Source organism: Genypterus blacodes, unplaced genomic scaffold, assembly GCF_046128005.1.
Source record: "Genypterus blacodes isolate CSIRO-AG114 ecotype Tasmania unplaced genomic scaffold, CSIRO-AGI_Gbla_v1 ptg000067l_1, whole genome shotgun sequence".
Classification (NCBI taxonomy): domain Eukaryota; kingdom Metazoa; phylum Chordata; class Actinopteri; order Ophidiiformes; family Ophidiidae; genus Genypterus; species Genypterus blacodes.
Genome location: NW_027466879.1, coordinates 6145400 through 6164285, shown reverse-complemented (window position 1 = coordinate 6164285; position 18886 = coordinate 6145400). Strand labels below are relative to the sequence as shown.

The 18886-nt window shown below is 48.1% G+C and overlaps 1 protein-coding gene across 1 annotated transcript in view; it reads left to right on the top strand.

Moving 5' to 3' along the window:
* The first annotated feature begins 2212 nt into the window (after positions 1-2212).
* Positions 2213-18886, top strand: part of chsy1 (chondroitin sulfate synthase 1) — a 29444-nt gene continuing 12770 nt past the window's right edge. The window contains exons 1-2 of the mRNA XM_076155868.1: positions 2213-2865; positions 4713-5208. Of these exons, the coding sequence (XP_076011983.1) occupies positions 2555-2865; positions 4713-5208 (807 nt within the window). The 5' untranslated portion in view covers positions 2213-2554. The remainder of the gene's footprint in view (positions 2866-4712; positions 5209-18886) is intronic.

Here is an 18886-nt window from a genome sequence, read left to right as displayed (position 1 = left end):
ATTTTCCTAATTAAATAAGTATTCTAATGATTGAACAAATTGTGATTCATATCTTGCATGTAACATTTTCACATTAACAAAGCACAACTATGCACACACACACACAGACACACACAGGTGACGGGTGTGTGTCAGGAAAGTACAACCTATCAGGAGGGGAGGAACTAGGAAACACTACACAGAATTTAAACCCACAACCCTCTTCTGTGAGGCAACAGGGTCTAACCACTTCACCCAACAACAACAACAATAACAGGGCTTGATAGTTTATGATGGGATGAATTGATGAGATTTGGCGTTTTTCTTCTGGAGAAATCAGGGAAAACCCTGGAAAATGCCCTGAGGATTCTGGTTTGGCACCAAACTTAACCATGTTTCTTCCTGTCCCGCGCCTTGTTTTCACATGTTGCTTTGTTTATTTGTCCTTTTCATGCAGAGGAAGAATTCCCCGACTTAAGGCTTTAAGGTCTTGTGAGAGCGAGACACATTTTCTCGCTGCCTGTTCGGCCTTCTGATGATGGCCAATTGTAACAATCTAGAGCTGGTTTGTGTCGCTCTGTAATGACAGTATTGTGACTTAATTGTGTTTAAAATGCTGAGAAGAAAATAGGAAATTGCACAATAGTTACGTTGAAGTTTAAATTGAATGATTTCTTATTCAAACTTCCTCAAACTTATCAGGCTCTTCAGTACGAGGATGTTGTAATACCTCCTACTATCACTTGGAGGCGCTCGAGTATTGAAAGTCATGACAGTCGTGCTGCGTTCACGGCCCACAACTTCATCAATGTATGTATAGGAATTTATTTCCACTTAGTTCAACCATTTACCTTTGCGTAATGTTTGTTAATTAGAACGCTTATTTTTTTTGGTTTGGTTAGTATTATATTTTAAATGTGTGTGGTACCGTTGCAAACACATAATTTTGCAACGGCAATAGTCTTGTCAATTTTAAATACTTTATACTTTTAGACACTTTACATGACTCCTTCATTTGGTGGCGTGTTTTTACACCTTCACTTTTTAATGTTCCTTTTTACACCAAAAAGCTCTGTTTGATACCTGAATGCTGCTGGATCTGTCTGTATTTCCTTGTTTAGCTTGATGTAAAGACATTTGAATGAACTAACTAAGAACACGTGGTGGCACAATAAAAGGGTCTCAAAGTATGTCTGCCTTGACATTACAGCCCAAAATGCTAGACTGATCATATACATTTCGAAAAAATGCACACTCTCCACATTTCTTCACTAACCCTCAGCGCCATTTAGCTTCCCTGCATCTTTATTTTCACCTGTCTGTGATCACTGAACAATAATGACAAATAGTTGAATCTGAATTAATTTGGACCACATATTTAAATGAGATACTGAATCAGGATTCAAGTGTTGTATTCATTTTATGTTCCAGTATTGTTACAGTTTGTTTTTGCTGCGGCTCCTATTGCATTGGCCATTCTTGGTCCTTGTTCGTAGAGCTATGCATCACGGATGTGTGTACAGGTTTAATGGCGCATGTTGTGTCACATGTCACATGTTGGGATTTTATGGGCCTGCTCCAGGATGCTGGAATGTGTGCAAATGCAAACACGCTACCAATGAAAGATCAGGCGGTGAGATTAAACCAATTCCCACAATGCTGGGACAGTTGCCCAAGCAACTTTTCTGCCAATAATTTGTCATCTCTGTGTGAAAGAGGCTTTAGGGAGCTTTGGGCAGAGTTGGGAACCATTTGTTGTGTGGGCCTGTAAAAACCTTTTGACGTCATACGTGACAGTCCCAGGTACAATAGATTCAATCACTCTTTTATTGTTTGTGTATTTAACACCCAATATGGAGCATAAAACAATTCTTGAAACACTTTAAATGTGCATGTTAAGTGGGCACTTTTAATCCAGCCGTCTGCCTTCATTTGTATTTAGTCTGACGTTGTCATTCGATCCATGTACACTGTTTAACCGTGTAATGACTTAACTGTAATGTTAAGTTAACTGTGAACTGTAACTTAACTGTAACTGTAATGACTTAAAGGGATTTGGACTTGTTCTCACTAATCTGCCATTTTGAGAAAAAGAGCCACATTTGAGACACTTCTGTAACTTGAATGCAACTGTGGTGCATAGAGATTTCCCACAGTCTGTGAATGCAACATTAACAGCTCAGGGATAAAGCTGCTACGGAAGCCCCGCTGAGTCAAACCTCCTTTAAACCCTCGTCCACACGGGAACGCTCCGACATTCTTCCAATGGCGAGATAAAAACCGAGAACGGAGACGATGAAGGCGAAGAAAAAATCTCCTCTTCGTCTCTATCGGCGCTGAAGTTTGCCGGTGTTCTGTAGCAGCGGGCAGCCGTGTGGTCAGCGTGCTGCTCGGGGGAGAAGAGTTCGGCTGGAGGCTTGAGGAGACCGCTGTGATGCTACGTAGGCAGCTGGAAGAAAAGGGCTTTTTTTACCATGAGAGAGTGTGTGTGACCCGCTTCTTCTCCGCGCACACACACTGACCGAACCAATTCCGCTTTTCGAAACGCTGTCGAGGACACAGTGAAGTCTGGGGTATGGCAGGTCGAAGCCGCAGAGCCTGGTTTAGCGTCCTGCTCGGGCTGGTTGTCGGCTTCACGCTGGCTTCCAGACTCATTTTACCCAAAGCCTCCGAGCTGACGAAGGAGGGCCACAAGCGGAAAGCGAACCCCGCCGGCTGCGGGCTCAACGCGGCTCTGAGGAAGGAATACAGCGGAGCGTTGTGGTCGTCGCAAGATAACGGTTCACCGGCGACCGAGAAGCCAGGGTCTAGGTCCAACAATTTCCTGTTCGTCGGCGTCATGACCGCGCAGAAGTACCTGAACAGCCGAGCCGTGGCGGCGCACAGGTACGTGATGGAAGTAACGGTCCGCCAAAGTCCGGTTACCGGGCTTCTGTGGCCTTCTCAGCGGCTTAAGGTGACGCTGACAGTCCGTACCTGACCAGACAGGGACCGCGTTTATCCAGGGAAATGTACATTAAAGTGGCTGCAGCAGTTTTTCCTGACATTTTAATGAATTAATCGGAATAAACTGGATGAACTGACTCTTGAGTCTGAGTAGAGTAAAAGTCGGGGAATCCTATTTAAAATTACTTTGTAATAATAACAAAATTGCCTCCATCGGAAAAACGACTAAAGTAAAATTGCAAATGCATCCGATGTAAAATGCTCTTACTCTGAAGTATTTTTTGGCATAATGTATGTAGGTACTGACGCTCAAAGTAAGTGTTTGTGAATCAAAGGCATAATGATTTTTGATGGAGCTGAAAGGAAATTATTGATCTGCTAAGTTTGTTAATAGGGTTGTCAGTGACGCTACATCAAACACACCTTTACCTTTTTATACATTCATTTTCTCCCGAGTAACGTTTGTAAAAGTACGTTTTTTTTCTCAGAAATGTAGAAGTTTTAAGTTATTTAAAAAAGTATACAGCAAAGCTCAAAGTTAAGTACAGATACACCGCCAAAAGTACTTTAATGAAGTATTTTTGTTTAGTGAGGCCACACCGCAGTAATCAGGCGCTGTTTGGAGGATTCACCGGCAGATCTCTGACTGTACGATAAAACGGGGAGACATTGAAAGCCACATTCCTGAACTGATCCAGGTGACGTCACGCATCAGGTTTCCAGATCACCTATGGAGACTTTAGGACCCACATAATGTCAACACGGATGTTCTGACTTATATTTGTCATCCGTACATCCATTTATGTATTTTTTATTTAGATTTAATCAACATGTGGGTGAATTGAATTTGGGTCTGATGTCCAAAGTGTTAAAGAATAAAGTAACACACACACACTTCAGTTACCACTAATTTGCAATATCTGCTTTCATTTCCATTCAGTGACTTAAATCTTTGTGGTTGTAATTGTGCGTAAAACACATTTTTGCGATTATTTAATAATTTTTATTTCAGATTTTGTTTGTTTTTTCAATAGTCAACTTCAAAATGCACAGAACAAGTCTGCAGTAATCCAGCTCATGTTAGATTGGAAGCGTTTGATGACGGCAGCCTCGCCTTCCTGTCCTGCAGGCTCGAGTTGGTCGCTGCTTCTCTTAAACACAAGACGCCGTTTCACCTCAGTGTGTCCGTTAATGCCACCGGCTTTACTTACTAAATGTAGCCTTTAATGGACTGACTTATGGATCAGATTTTGTGTACAAAAGCAGCGCTGTGTCTTCATTCCTAAAGTCATGCTGAACAGGAAGGAAACACACACACACACACTCTCTCACGCTCTGCTATAATTTGTATGGAGTGAGGGAGAAGCATGTTCTGTCAAGTCAGATCACCGGCAAGTTAAATTATATACTGTGCTGCTCATGGGCGCCGTGCTTCCCTCCATCACACTCACATGGTTTATGTTGATTCACTCTGTCAGTATAGAATCCACAGCAGCGATTTGACAATTTACTGATTTCTGTCCCATGAATAGACCCTTATGGATCCATCAACGTGTGTTAAAGCCTCTAAAAGCTCCTTTACATGAACTAAGACCCATAGTTGGATAGAAACATGTTCACCTATGACCCTTGACCCTGAAACATCTGTATGTATGAGCTGGTCCTCCTCTCTGATTGGTTGTGTGCCGTTTTGGTTAGACTGAAAACCTGGAGCGTCTCTGCCTTCATGGATTGTCGTGTGGATCACAGAATATTCATTCCCTGGTTTTTTGCGTGTTTCTCTTCAGGACTTGGGCTCAGAGCGTTCCGGGCCGCGTGGAGTTCTTCTCCAGCGAAGGCTCCGACACCTCCATACCCATTCCCATTGTGGCCCTGCAGAACGTGGACGACTCTTACCCGCCCCAGAAGAAGTCCTTCATGATGCTCAAGTACATGCACGACCACTACCTGGACAAGTATGAGTGGTTCATGAGGGCCGACGACGACGTTTACATCAAGAGTGAGCGGCTGGAGAGCTTCCTGCGCAGCCTCAACAGCAGCGAGGCTATCTTCCTGGGCCAGACGGGCATGGGGGCCCGGGACGAGCTGGGGAAACTGGCGCTGGAGCCCGGCGAGAACTTCTGCATGGGGGGGCCGGGCGTCATCATGAGCCGCGAGGTCCTCAAGAGGATGGTGCCCCACATCCGGGAGTGCCTGCAGGAGATGTACACCACGCACGAGGACGTGGAGGTGGGACGCTGCGTCCGGAGGTTTGCCGGGGTCCAGTGCGTCTGGTCCTACGAGGTAAGAAAGACTGATTTAAACTGGATGTCTAGATTATAAATTCAGTTTCATTTAAGGAAAATCAATACTTTGGATTTACTTTTTGATACTTGATTGGATTTGAACTCTCAAATATGAATTCTGTAGTGTGTGTGTGTGTGCGTGTGCGTGTGTGTGTGTGTGTGTCGTCCAAAACGCATACGTATGTTGTTGCTCTGACCTTTGACCTGGTCTGGGTTTACAGGATTGTGTTCCATTGGCTGGTCTGTGCGATGTTTACATGATGGGGTTTGATGTGTGTGTGCTTGTGTATTTGGGGCAGAGCATAATTGTAACACCTGTTCCTCTAATGTGCTAGGAGAGAGAGAGAGAGAGCGTGCGTGTGTGTGTGTGTGTGTGTGTGCGCGCGTGATGATTAATGCAGGCGAGGAGGACAGCAGCTTGAGTCATTACATGCTTCTCCAGCTGATTGTCAGGCGTGTCGGGACACGGCGTCAGCTCGGCGCTCTTGGCTCATTGCTGACGTTGGCGCACACCAAATCTCTGCGAAAGTGACGCAGGCGTGGGGTTCGTCTGAGCAGAGGGCGAGCAAAGCGTGCAGCCTGGCTCACACCGATGGAACCACGCCACGGACATTATAATCGTTACTATCTTGGCAAATAGCTGCAGAAACTTTGTACTTCAGATGGACAAGAGAAGACAAATCATCTCTTTGTTGCTTTGTTTACTCGCAGAGTGCTGAGCTGTAACCAAACACAGTCAAATACTTCTTAAGGTCAAATTAATCAACCAAACACCACTCTGACTTTGGCCAGAGTTGAAGTAAGTTCCCTTCAGTCACAGACGTCGATTACGTGATCATAAATCGATTTGTTGAGCCGTGATAAGCGTCTTAATCGCTGCCTCCACATGTGTTTCCTCAACTGGCCAGCTGATTATGCAACACCTCACGTGCGCCCAGCAAGCGGAGAAATTCAGATTCCCTATATGGATCGATCACATTTAGCCTCTAAACACTCCTACATGCTGCATCTTATCCTCCTGTCCGTATTTATTGTCTGTTGTTGGTTTGCGTGTGATTGTCATTGCGTTGCCGCCTGGGTGTCACAGTTTCGTGCTGCGACCTAATCGCCTGCTGGGCTCAGAACAAAGCGGAGCCTATATTGACGAATCCAAACGATCCAATCTGTGATCCATCTGGTGCACAATCGACAAGAGCGGGGAGGCGGCGGCACGCAACGCTGCCTCCATCCCAATGAAAAGGTGTGTGTGTGTGAATGCATTTCTTTTGGGGGGGGGGGAAGCTACACACAGACAGTGTCGGTGTGTTTGAGACGACAGTTGATAGTCGCTCAGCTGCTGAATCATCGCACTGTCACCGTTAAGTTTCGCAAGAAGCTCAGAACTGATCACCCGCCGAGCGAGTGTGTGTGTGTGTGTGTGTGTGTGTGACTGGCACTCCAGCGTGGGCGACGAGCTCTGCGCTTCCATTGAAAGAGGATTTGATTGTGTGTGCGTTTTTTACTTTTCCTCAGCTTGTACCAACAGAAACAGACGAGCACTGAATCATGATTACACATGTACATGCTTCAACAATCGCTCTGTGTGTGTGTGTGACGCATTTAGGACACAAGGAGGTTCAGAGGTCAGGGGTCTGGAACGCACTTAGAAGTCGTGTGTGTCTCTCCTCTCTGTGTGTGTGTGTGTGTGTGTGTGTGTGTGTGTGTGTGTGTGTGTGTGTGTGTGTGTGTGTGTGTGTGTGTGTGTGTATGTCTGTGTGCGTGTTATCAAGAACATCAAACTGTCCAGGTGTTGCGCAACAAGCTTTCCCTTTTTTGGCTATAGTGCTTCTGCTTGTGATAAGGCTGCGGCAGGAAGTCAGCCACCCACACTGTGAGCGGCGCCTTGACACGCCGCCCCCCCCCCCCCCCCCCCCCCCCCCCCCCACCCCCACCCCCCAACGCCATAATCAGACCTGAACTACACTTGTGTTTGTACTCGAGCACCAACACCATGAGCAGTTTGCTTACTAGATAAGTGGAGTCCAGCTGGAGTGTGTGTGTGTGTGTGTGTGTCCTGACTCTATTCCATTATAAGAGGACCAAATGTGGAGAGCTGAGCTGCACTGGCAGAGGTTCACTGTTTGGTCCAGTCGTGCTCGACCTCAGAGTCACGGACCCGCGGCGCCGTGATTCACCTCCATTAGACGACAAAACATTCATGTCCTACTTTAATGAAACTCCCTGTGTGTGTGGGGGGGTGGGTGTGTGTGTGAACGTGGAGTCGACAGAATGTCTCCCAGCTTTCATTCTCCCGATACCAATCAGAGCTTCCCTCCTGCAGCAGTTTCACTCTCGTTAAACAAAGTGCCCGAGTTAATTGAAAAGGCGGTTGAGCGGAATGCCTGAGCGAAAACCACAGACGTGTTTGTGAGCATCTCCTCGTTTGGCCCCGGGAGGTTCAGGAAGGAGACCATCGTGGAGAATTCTGCCCCGTCTGTGTGTTTTTTCGGTGTGCGGCCAGGCCCCGAGGTATTTTCAGATATCCTGTGGCCGCCTCTCCGTGTGTGCCGCTGCTCTGTCTCGCTCCTTCACGTCGCCCGAGCTAAAATTAGGCCCCGTGAGCGCGACTCAAAAATAAACAGAAGTGGACGGCCGGAGTGATGAATTAACATGAAGCTCAGCGGCCCAGCATGAAGGGGGGTGTGTGTGTGTGTGTGTGTGTGTGTGTGTGTGTGTGTGTGTGTGTGTGTGTGTGTGTGTGTGTGTGTGTGTGTGTGTGTGTGTGTGTGTGTGTGTGTGTGTGTGTGTGTGTGTGTGTGTGTGTGTGTGTGCTCAGACGGTATGCAGGGTGGAGACGCTTTAGGGGGCGGGGGGGTTAAAGAGATAGAGAGTTTATAGGTTTGGGTGCAAACCGCTGAGGAGCCTTGAAGTCATCAGTCTCCATCACTGTGGGTGGGCCGGCATCTGATTGGTCTATTTCGGTCAGTTTGGTGGAGCTGCAGGTATCCGAGTGCTGCCGTTTAATCCGGCCACCAAACTTTATCTGTGTTCCAAACTCGGGTCCCCGTGCCCCAGCTTTCACACCTGCTTGTGTCTCCGATGACGTCGCGTAAAAAGGAGTCGCCCTGTCTGCTTCCTCTCAGACAGACGAGTGTCGCTGTGAGGTTAACCTGAGTTTGAGTCTGAGCCCTCTGCCAGCTCTGCCTCCTTCTTTCCTCTCATGCCTCCTCTATCTCTCTGCCAGGCTCTGTTATTCACTTTCTTTCTCGTCTTCATTCACTGCTGAAGCTGTGAGTCGACACATTTCCACTCGCTTTAACTGAAGTAAGATGACATGTGGTGACAGATGTCTCTCTCACTCACTCACTCACTCTACCGCTTCCTCTTCCTCCTCTGTGTTCCCCTCTTTCCTGTCTGGCTGCTGTCGCTCTCACACTTTGCTCCTCTTCCTCCTTCCTCTCAGTTAATTTTGCATTTTGTTCCGTCTCCACACAGTGTGAGTGTCGCTGCAGAGCCTCTTCCTCCTCCATCAGGCTGTGTAATCATACTCTTCTTCTCGTATTCTCAGGCTTTGTGACGTTTCGGTGCCCTCGCGTTTGTCTAAATTCTGTTTTGGAAGCTTTTCCATTTCCACACAGACGAGAATAGAACCGCTGACTCACTGAGTTTTGGGTCGGTATTCTGGAAAGTGGGGTTCAAAGAGGGCGCCGGCTCTGCTTCAGGCTCCAGCGTGAAGCAGCGGTCTGCTCCTCTCACAGCCTCAGGTTTGGCTCCGGGGTGGCGTCGATGGCGTTTCCGTGCTAAATGAGCTGGTTGAGTCTGGCGAGCGGCCCGACGGGCTGGCCTGCGTCTCCGTGCCGACCAGCTGAAGGCTCAGGAGTCAGTCAGAGCTTCTCTCCAGACCGACCGGGCCTGGAACCGAGCCGCTCCTGAGCTTTATGCTTTTTAATCTGATGTTAAAGGAGATTTAAGCTCCTTTTCGCTGATGCACAGGATGACGTCATGTTTCAGATAAGAGTCTCATTTGACCACTTTAAGGCTGAAAATGCATAAATATAAAGATGTCAAACTCTTAACTTACAAATAACTTGATTCCAAAATGAAAAGGAATCAATGGTGTGGTTTTCATTAATTAATTAACTAAGTAAGTTGTTGTCACTCCAAACTTTACCTTAATTACATTTAAATAACAGTTGTAACAGTACTACAATGGTCTCATGGTCTTTTGATCATCATTCTTTCATAATCTCAAACCTGAACTCAAATCCATATAGAAGCGTTTGATCGTCATTGAAATGTCTCCGCTTGTTTCCCTTTTCCACCTACTAACGTCTGGGTTAATTGTCGGCCAAACAAGTCTGAATACTTGTTTGTTGTTGATGTACTTGAGTGTTTTTAGACAAAGCAGTGGAACAGTGAACGACCTTCAGACAGATATAGTCTCATAAATATTCAAGATGGGACAGAAAGTCCAAATTCCCAAAGCCCAGCTCTTAATGCTGATTAATAGAGGCTGTGTTTGAGCCGCAGAGGGTTAAATTCCTCCATCGTCTCATCCAGATGGTTGCAGCTGGTGTGTGTGTGTGTGTGTGTTTGTGTGTGTGAGTGTGTGTGTATGATAAGACATCTGGTGAGCGGATATGTCATCGACAGAAGCAGCAGTGATGGATCTGTTGGCTTAACCTGGGGTAGGGGCTCAGTCGTCACTGGACACAGGCATATAAACACACACACACACACACACACACACACACACACACACACACACACACACACACACACACACACACACACACACACACACACACACACACACACACACACACACACACACACACACACACACACACACACACACACACACACACACACACACACACACACACACACACACACACACACACACACACACACACACACACACACACACACACACACACACCTCCTCCTCCTCCTCTTCATCATCTCTCTCCTTCTTCTCCTCCTCTTCATCATCTCTCTCCTCCTCCTCACACGTGCTTGTTTCACTCCATCCAGGAATTTGTCCATTTCAAGCCTCGTCCACACTGAGATTGTGGAATATCAGCAGAGAAAGGTTGTTATGGCAAGTGTCGCTGGCATTTCGGGATTAGCTGTTTGCGGTGTCAGACCTGTGTCTCTGTTCCCGTTCTGCCGTCCCGCAGCCGCCCTGTGAAGACCAAACTATGACATCACCATGTGGCGGCTAGGGAGGGACGGCTCCCTCGTCTCCATCAGGCCAGGATCCGTCCACTTTTCTTGTTGTTTTTCTTGGGTCTGCTGGTTTGGTTGTCATGTCGACCCGCCTACTGTATCAAATAGTCTGAAGTCGCAGGAGGACCGTGTTACCTTCATCATCAGCTCTGCTTTCACCCACACAGACGGTGTTCAGGCACAAAATCTGGCAACGTTATGGGGTTCTTATTCCGGAGAAGAAATTGTCCACCGCTCTGGCTTTAATTACACACACACGCACGCACGCACGCACGCACGCACGCACGCACGCACGCACGCACGCACGCACGCACGCACGCACGCACGCACGCACGCACGCACGCACGCACGCACGCACGCACGCACGCACGCGCGCGCGCGCACTGCACTGTCCCCCAAATCTATAGAGAAATGATACTCGCTGATGCTGCAGAACAAGTTTTCGTGCACTCCGAGACTCCATGAAGCAAAAAATGCCATTAAGACGAGGACGAATGTAACAGACTTTTCGATTAGGCAGAAGATGTCAACGTACCTGGGACAAGATATAAGTAGGTTTATGTCAGTTCAATAACTCCTGGTAAAAATCTAACTGGCTAAAACCCCTGGGGATGTGCTGGTGTGTGACCGGCCGATCCGTTTGTCACTACTGGTGTGTGTGATTCTGCTTTCTCTCTGCATTCATTCATTGCGTCGTATCGAGTTCTTAACGACGCACAATGCTTACAGAGCGGCGTAGAGCAAACTAATCGCTCACAGATGTCCCCCGATTCCCCAACAGCTAATGTGTTTGTGAGTAGTTTACATATTGAACGCATTTGAAGAAGTCGTATATCTGACACGATGTAGTTTGTATGATTTACAGCAGCGGCAGCAGCAGCAGCTCGTAAGCCCGAGGCAGCAGTAGCATCACTGGAGATCTGCCACTTTGAGTTCTGGTTTAGAGAAATCCTGGCTGAGAGAAGAGAGGCGCTGGTGTTTGCGTGTGCGCTTCCCCGGAACATGCAGACACGTGTTCAACGTGTTGGATGCGTTGCGCTGTCCAGATTCTTTATGACCTGCAGTGATTACAGCGACGGTTCATCATAACGCCTTCACTCCCTTTGCTCTTTAATTAAACAATTTCAATTGTGGTGAAAGACATGAGGTGACATGCTTCAGTTCAGCTTGTTTTCACGTTCAAGTAAACCAAAGCCACTGCGGAAAAATTTACAGTCTCAGTCGTCGTTGACAAAGCTCTGGCTCACAGCGAGCAGGTACTGTACGACCTCGCGCCGACCTTCAACGCGTTCATCTCAAGATGCGTAGGTCTCGCCGTGTTCCTGTGATCTTGTTCCTGTGAACTTGTCTGTAAGGTTTCCAGGGCAACGTCACGTCTGGAATCTCAGACATGTTCGTTGTCCCTCGGTAAGCGTCTCGTGTAGTTGCGACGTGCCCCCGGTGTGAGGCCACGGTTTGATCTTCCCTGTCTTGCATTCCTATGTTCAAGCCATTATCGCCTGAGCATCAACCTCGCCCGTCCATCACCTCTCCCCTCCCCCATCCTGTCATGGCGTACGAGAGCAATTGCACGTATACGTACATGCACTCTTACTCTTATTTTGTAATTTTCAAAATGTGGTCCATGGACCAAATGAAGACGCTCAGCAGATGGATACGAGCTCAGGAGATCGGTAGTCGGAGATTTCAACGGTGAAATTCTGACCAACTGTAGAATCTCAGGTGTGAGGAACGGAAAGGAGGGCAGATGCGTGTTAGTAGGGCAAATGAGTGTAGAGAGGTTAAACGAGGGACAAGGAGGAGGAGGCGGATCTGGAGCAGAAGGCCACGGACGGGTCCATTCACCGTCACCGCACCTGATCCGCCATGACGCCCATCACAGTCAATCACAGTAGTGTTGTTAAGCCTCCAGCATCCAATTAGAGCAGATTAGCCTGTAAGAGTCTTAGAGCGTACGGCCCCATGTGTCTCCTCCTCATAGGTAGACCATGGAGGAGCCGACAGCGATGCCACCTCCTGCTGCTGTCCCCGTGTCCCTTCACCTGCTTTTCAGGACAATAAGGACAAAGTTATCACCGGGCTGCAAAGAATTCACGTTGTATATTTTTTTTATTGAAGCACGCATTTGACATGACAGTGCACATACAGTTATGAGACATTTTGGAGATCATTTTTTATACAGAAAGAGGGGGAAATGGAGATAGAGATGGAGAAAAGGAAAGAAAGTTGTATTATTGTTGTTTAACTTTTTCGAAGAGTGAGGGAGAGAGAGAAAGGAGAACTTAGTCCCTGAGGTAGAATAGGCAATATGAAGTACAATTGAAGCAGAAACAGCAGGAAGCCACGGCCGCTGGAGGTTGTGAGAACATGGCACAGTAGTGTAAACGCAGAGTCCAGGATGGCGTCAGGGCCGGGCGGCAAAGAATGCTGTTCATTTTAATGGGAACATCATGGGATCTCCCTGGTGGAGCTGGAGAACCATGGAGAGGAGAGGAACCTCTGATATGTTGCCGCTGTAGAGCAACATGTGCTTCTTACAATTCTTTTACAATTTCAGGGTGAAAAGCACAAAGAATCTGATGTAAAATACCATACAATAAGAATTAGTGGAGGAGCTCCACATCCAGTCAGTCCAACTCTCCATTTACCGTCATCAGACTCGTCTCACTGAGGGCTCTTTGCGGACAGGTCTGAGGACAATCGTCCCCCTGTGTCTAGGTCCCCGGTCCTCTCCTCTCTCAGTGGCATCCCGGACCCCCCAACCCCCCCTCCCCTCCACCCAGTCATTCCTGCAGCAGCAACCTGAGCCGTCCACCCAGCTCCACAACAAAGGAAGCTTTCTCAGCCCACAGCAACACACACACACTGGAGAAGGAGCTCGGAATTCCTCCCGCTTCGTATATACACACACACACACACACACACCTTACCCTCTAATCCATATAGGCTGATTTTTCTTTTTTTTTCTTTCGGGGCTGACACACTGAGGGCAAACTGTGTTCTTAGCTCCAGCTGGTTGGTTTGTCCTGTGAAGCTCAGTCAGGTCACACCCACAGTGACTCCCTGCCCGTCTCCTCGCGGGGAAGCAGAGCGAAGCCACCAAACCGGCGTTTACTCTCCATGGCACACAAACTGGCACATCGCTCATCAGCCCATCTAAAATAACCTCTATACTAAAGGCTCCTACACACTCTATGATTACAGCGTGTAAACCTCTTTCACACACAGTCTGAGGGAACCGGGGCGAAGGAGGCGGCGGGGCCATTTTTTTCAGGGCATCGCAGCATTTGGTTTACATTTCTCGGGCGTCGTGTTTGCATTCACATGCATGACGACGCAGTCTCATGAGGACAAGATGCAGAGTTACGCTGGTTTCCAGCAAAAGAAGCGCTGCCAAACCTTTGCCACATTCAGTTGAAAGTCCCGGACAGGAGCCTTTGGGTTCCTCAACCTGACGTCAATTGGCCAACATGACAAGTTCATATTCAAGCTCTCCTCCCAAATCCAGTGTGTCTGGCGTTCTGGCTCTGGCCCGCTTTCATGCTTGCCTCTTTCCCCCCAATATCGCACAGAAACCTCTGTGTATCGACTTCAAACTAAACAAAGTCGTTGCCCAGTAACCTAATAATGGGTTTCGTAGTCACAGGATGCATTAAAGAGTGTTTATTGGCCAGCGATGCAGATACAAAGCCACTGTTTCAGTTGATCTCTCTACGCTCTCACTCTCTAGGTGAGAGTGTGTCTGTGACTGCACACAACCCACTCACACACTCAAAGATTGTTATTATCTCCAAAGCCGTATTCCTATTGGTCGGTCTCTAGACGTGGTTAAAAGCCGTCGTCTTGTTGCTGATTGCTATGTTGCGTCTGCGATGGTCTAAAAGCAGGAAGCTGTAGGAGGCTTAACAGGAAGTGGCTGGGATCAGAGACGCACTCGCACACTCGCAGCCACAGAGACATGCAAGGTCCTGTGTTTTTCTTGACCGGAGACTCGTCCCTTTTTAAAACCCATCGTTCTCCATTCGTCCTTTACCCCCCAGAGGAGCGGAGCCAAACCAGTTCCTGTGTTTGGGGGTTTCCGTCTGTCTGGACAGAGACGCTCGCTGCAGGTTACAAGCGCTCCTCGCGGCCAGACCAGCTCCAAAAAGCCTCGAAATAACATCGGTATGGTTGGCTCGGGAATTTCAAGAATGTCTGCATACTGTATTTATTCTCTTCCCCCCCCCCCGTGTCCACTCGTATAAATGAAGCATTGTTGCATTGTGTGACTTTTCAGCTCAGTAATGCGGTAATGACAGCCGAGACACTTTTATCTCCTCAGCCTGACACCGCAACACTGAAAACATTCATCAAGGTTGACATTTCTTTAAAGTGACCTTCACACCTCAAGACAGCAAGTGAGCGTATCGTTCAGCATGCGAGCGGCCCGATGCTGCCGAGGACAAACCGCTGACCGGACACTCAAACGTGTCACACGATCTCTGCCGCAGCAAAGGAGGCGGGCCTTTGCATGTAAGGAGCGACGGCTCGTGTCGCAGGCGGTAAACCAAATGTGTTCTCGTATGTGAACGTCCACATGCGTCCTTGTTGCTTATCTGCATACTTGAGGTTTGTGATGTTCTGAGAGGCGGAGAGGCTTCTGCTGATAGGAGCGAATACCAGAGCCTGTTGGACAATCTCCAGGGTGGAATAATTGGGAAATTCCGGGAAATTGCGGATAATAGATAGACTACAGTTCTGAAAGAAGAGATGCAACAATGTTTTTGTTGCACATCTTGGACTCTGACATAAGAAGTTTTCATGAGAAAGCAATGAACTAATGTAAACTTCCTCCAATTTCCATAATCTTCATGGCAGCTGCAGCTTGGTGCTCATGTGAGTTGAGGCGGCATATTGCATCATCCGGTATTCCAGAGGTTCTGATCTATAGAGCTGCAGACGACACACCACTCGGTTTGTGTGATTTAATGTGCTTGTAGATGGATTTATGGGTGTAGTTCAGACTGTGTCACGTGTTTCTCTGGATGAATGAATCTCGTCACACAGTGGAAACCCGTCGCACCTTGTGGAGCGTGCGGCTGCTTTTTGTGCTGACTGGCTTCTGTCCGTGATGGCAGTGGCAGCGGCGGCGGCGGCGTCTGGCTCGGCCTGAATTGGTGATTCATCTTCCCCAGCTGCTGGCGCTGACCGTGCGTCTGCAAAGGATACTGGGAACTGAGGCTTCCACTGCAGACGGTGCAAAGTGTCCAACAAGTAGGCAAAGTCATACGGGACAAAAATAAAGCGCTGTGTCCATTATTGAATCAATAAGAGACTTGATTCATCTGGAGCACATGGTTTCATATGTGCACGAGGTCGTCACAGTGCTGCAGAGAACAAACCAGAGCAGAACAGCAGCTCTACACATGGCGTCGTACCACAGACACACCAAGCCCACCGCACGCCGTCGCTCTGGAAACAAAATTGGTTTCCGTTTCAGTGTAATTTCACGGTTTTATTGTGCATGTGTTTTTGACACATTCGTCCTTGGTGGAGGTATGATCTCATGTGTTGAGTCGTCTCGTCTCTTTTCCAACAGCTCTGGTGTTGATTGAACGTCTTCAGTTGTTGACACTTCATAAAGCAGCTGCTGTCTCTCAAGCTGGTCTGCACAAGCTCCAAACTCACCGCAGAGACGTGTCGGCGAGCGAAGCGTCCTCGCCGGGAGCCAAACCCGACGCCCGACACGGTTTAAATCCCCGGCGTTCCCTCCTCTTCCCTTCTTCTCTGTCCGACCTGTGCAGGCCGTCGGGAAGCCTGCTCACTTTTTCCATATTCTCACTCCTCTTCCTCTCCGCTTCTCTCAGCGGAAACACCCGTCTCAGCAGATCCTCAGGTTGTGACGAGGCAAATCCTCAAACGCTTTAGCTTTCCAGAGCACGTATGGACGGAGCCGCTCTATAGGGACGTTCTGTCAGGCGCCAGAGCAGCAGCACAGAGGGCAGGAATACTTGTAATAAAATCTGAAATGGAAATAACTGGAAGTACTGAGAGCAACGGCAGCAGGAGCAGTTAGTACGTTATTCATTTGATGGCGTACAAACCGATACTCTGTTCAGTCTGCAGTATGTTAACATTCCATTTCAAAGATTTGAGTCACTTTGCTCATCGACTTGACGTTATCAGGAAAGACTTGATATCTTCCTCAAAGCACAGAGAAGAATATGAGTTTTTGAGTCTGGAAAATAACCAGAACAAAGCGATTAACGTCCAAGTGAGATTTGCATCCAAACTAGGTCACTGGACGACTTTGGGCGCATTGAATGGATTGGGAACGTATCTGCAGAATGAGGTCACGCACGTACAGCGACGTCATGTGGCCTCACAGCACGACATCGCTGTGTTGGCACGATTTGCTTACATCAGTTTGGCAGCGTTTCAATTGATCGAGATCGATGGAACCACAGGCCAGTGCCAAGTGTTTGTTTCGTACTTTGAAAAACAGATTTGAGATTTCATTTGTGAGTCTGTCAGTCTGTCATTGCGAGTGACGGGACAGACTGAAGTTCCTGTTGTGATGTTATGAAGTTCCTCCTTCTTTGAATCAGACTCTTTGATCCTGCATTGTCGCTGCTCCGCCGTCGCTCATTCTGCGATGGGATCAGCTTGAGTCATCCGCTCTCCAGCAGGAAACACTCGTCCGGCAGCGTTTGATGTGATCAAACACAGCGATGAGGACTCTTTCATGTTGCGTCCGTGCTCTCACTGCTCCGCCGTCTGCTGCGATGGCTCGGAAAATCAAACGGCCGTAATCAAAAGAGAACAGGTCCGTCTGTCCTCAGACAAGAGGCAACGTTCTTACAAAGCTGCTGCGGCGCGAGACCATTTAATTGGACTGGAAGATGAAATGATATGGAAATCATTGAACCTGGAGCTTTAACTCATTGCTGCCATTTTAAAGTATTTTTCCAGGCCGGTGATGGATTAGAAGTCTTGGACGCTTGTATTATAATGGTCTCCCGTGTGTGTGAGAGACGCCAAACTAAACTTTGCGCACCATTCAATCTGAATCACTCATCACTCACTTGAAAGAGAGAGGGAAAGATTTGTGTATCATGTGCGATGCTAAGACTGAGCAGTAAATCTTACCGACTCGCCCGCTGCTCCTATTCCCTTCTGTTGCTACTTCAGCTGTTGCTAATGTTGCCATGGCAGCTTCACCATTAACCAAACTCCAATCGAAATTGCAATTGGGCCTTGTGTGATTATCAAATCGTGGGTTTTGCATGTGGCGTGTGACTTGCCTGTCAAGGTGAAGGAGCCTTGGGGGGCGTGGCCTGTGGGGCGTGGCGAGAGGATGAGAGCTGAACCAGGAAGTCCAGCTGATGTCATTGGGCAAGAAAGTGAAGTCACACCGACCCACGAAGCTTTACAGACACGGACACACTCTTTCTGCATCGAGTCGTGCGACTTGTTTGCACATGGCTGTTATGTTTGCAGTGCAATAAAGACGCAAATAAAGTAAGAAAGAACATCTGCAGTATCAGAGACGCTGCAAACTGAAACGGACACTTTTTAAAAGGTGTGTGTGTGTGTGTGTCAGATCATCAGTGTAATAAAACCACTCACTGTGTCCGTTAGACGTTTCCTCAGAGAACAATAAGAGGTTTCTTCCTCTGGAGTGCCGGCGGCTAATGCACTGCCTGGCACTGCACGGGCTTCCTCTCAAAACAATGTTTCATTAGGGCGCAGAGAGACTTCATCACAGTCACTTGAACGCACCGTGTTTGTTTATTGTGGCTGTAGTGCCTGGGTGACTCATTTAACGCCGGCGTGAACGAGGCTCTCCGGGCTGAAGGGGCCACGCTCAGCCTCACAGGGCTCGTTTTGACCTTTTTAGGGCGTTTCTGCAGGTTTGGATGCGGTTTGCTTCTGTGCAGGTCTGAACACGGCGGTCGCTCTCTGCTGCAGAACAAGACCACCACTCTGGTTTGAGGAGGCTGTGAAGATGAACCAAGCAGTAAATGTAGCGTATAAATCATTTGGTCCCTGATTCAGAGCAAAGTGAAGAGACTTGAAAGGGCTGTAAAACTGATACTCGATTTTATAAAACCTTAGCTGAGAGAATGTAGCGCAGACGTACGTGCAGGGCGTCTGGATCTCTATCTCAAGCTGCGTAGTGGTTTGGATTTATTTATTTATTTAGGTCTTGTCTCATTTGACACGAGGCTTTGATCTCTCGAATCGCAAGCCGGCCAGAGCGGATTAGAAACCAGGCCGGGCTCAGGGCCTCGGGCCACGTGTTTGAGCTCCGGTGCCAGTATCTGAAGGCTTTAGTGCAGAGAGCGGCCATTGTGCCGGAGTTCACAGGTCACGGCTGAACGTCGGCCCGTGAACACGAGCGGGTGCAGCTCCGTCGGCTTTGGGCGGATCGGGCGGAATTTTTCACCTCATTTCGTGGGGAAATGCGGTTCAAGTTAAATCCC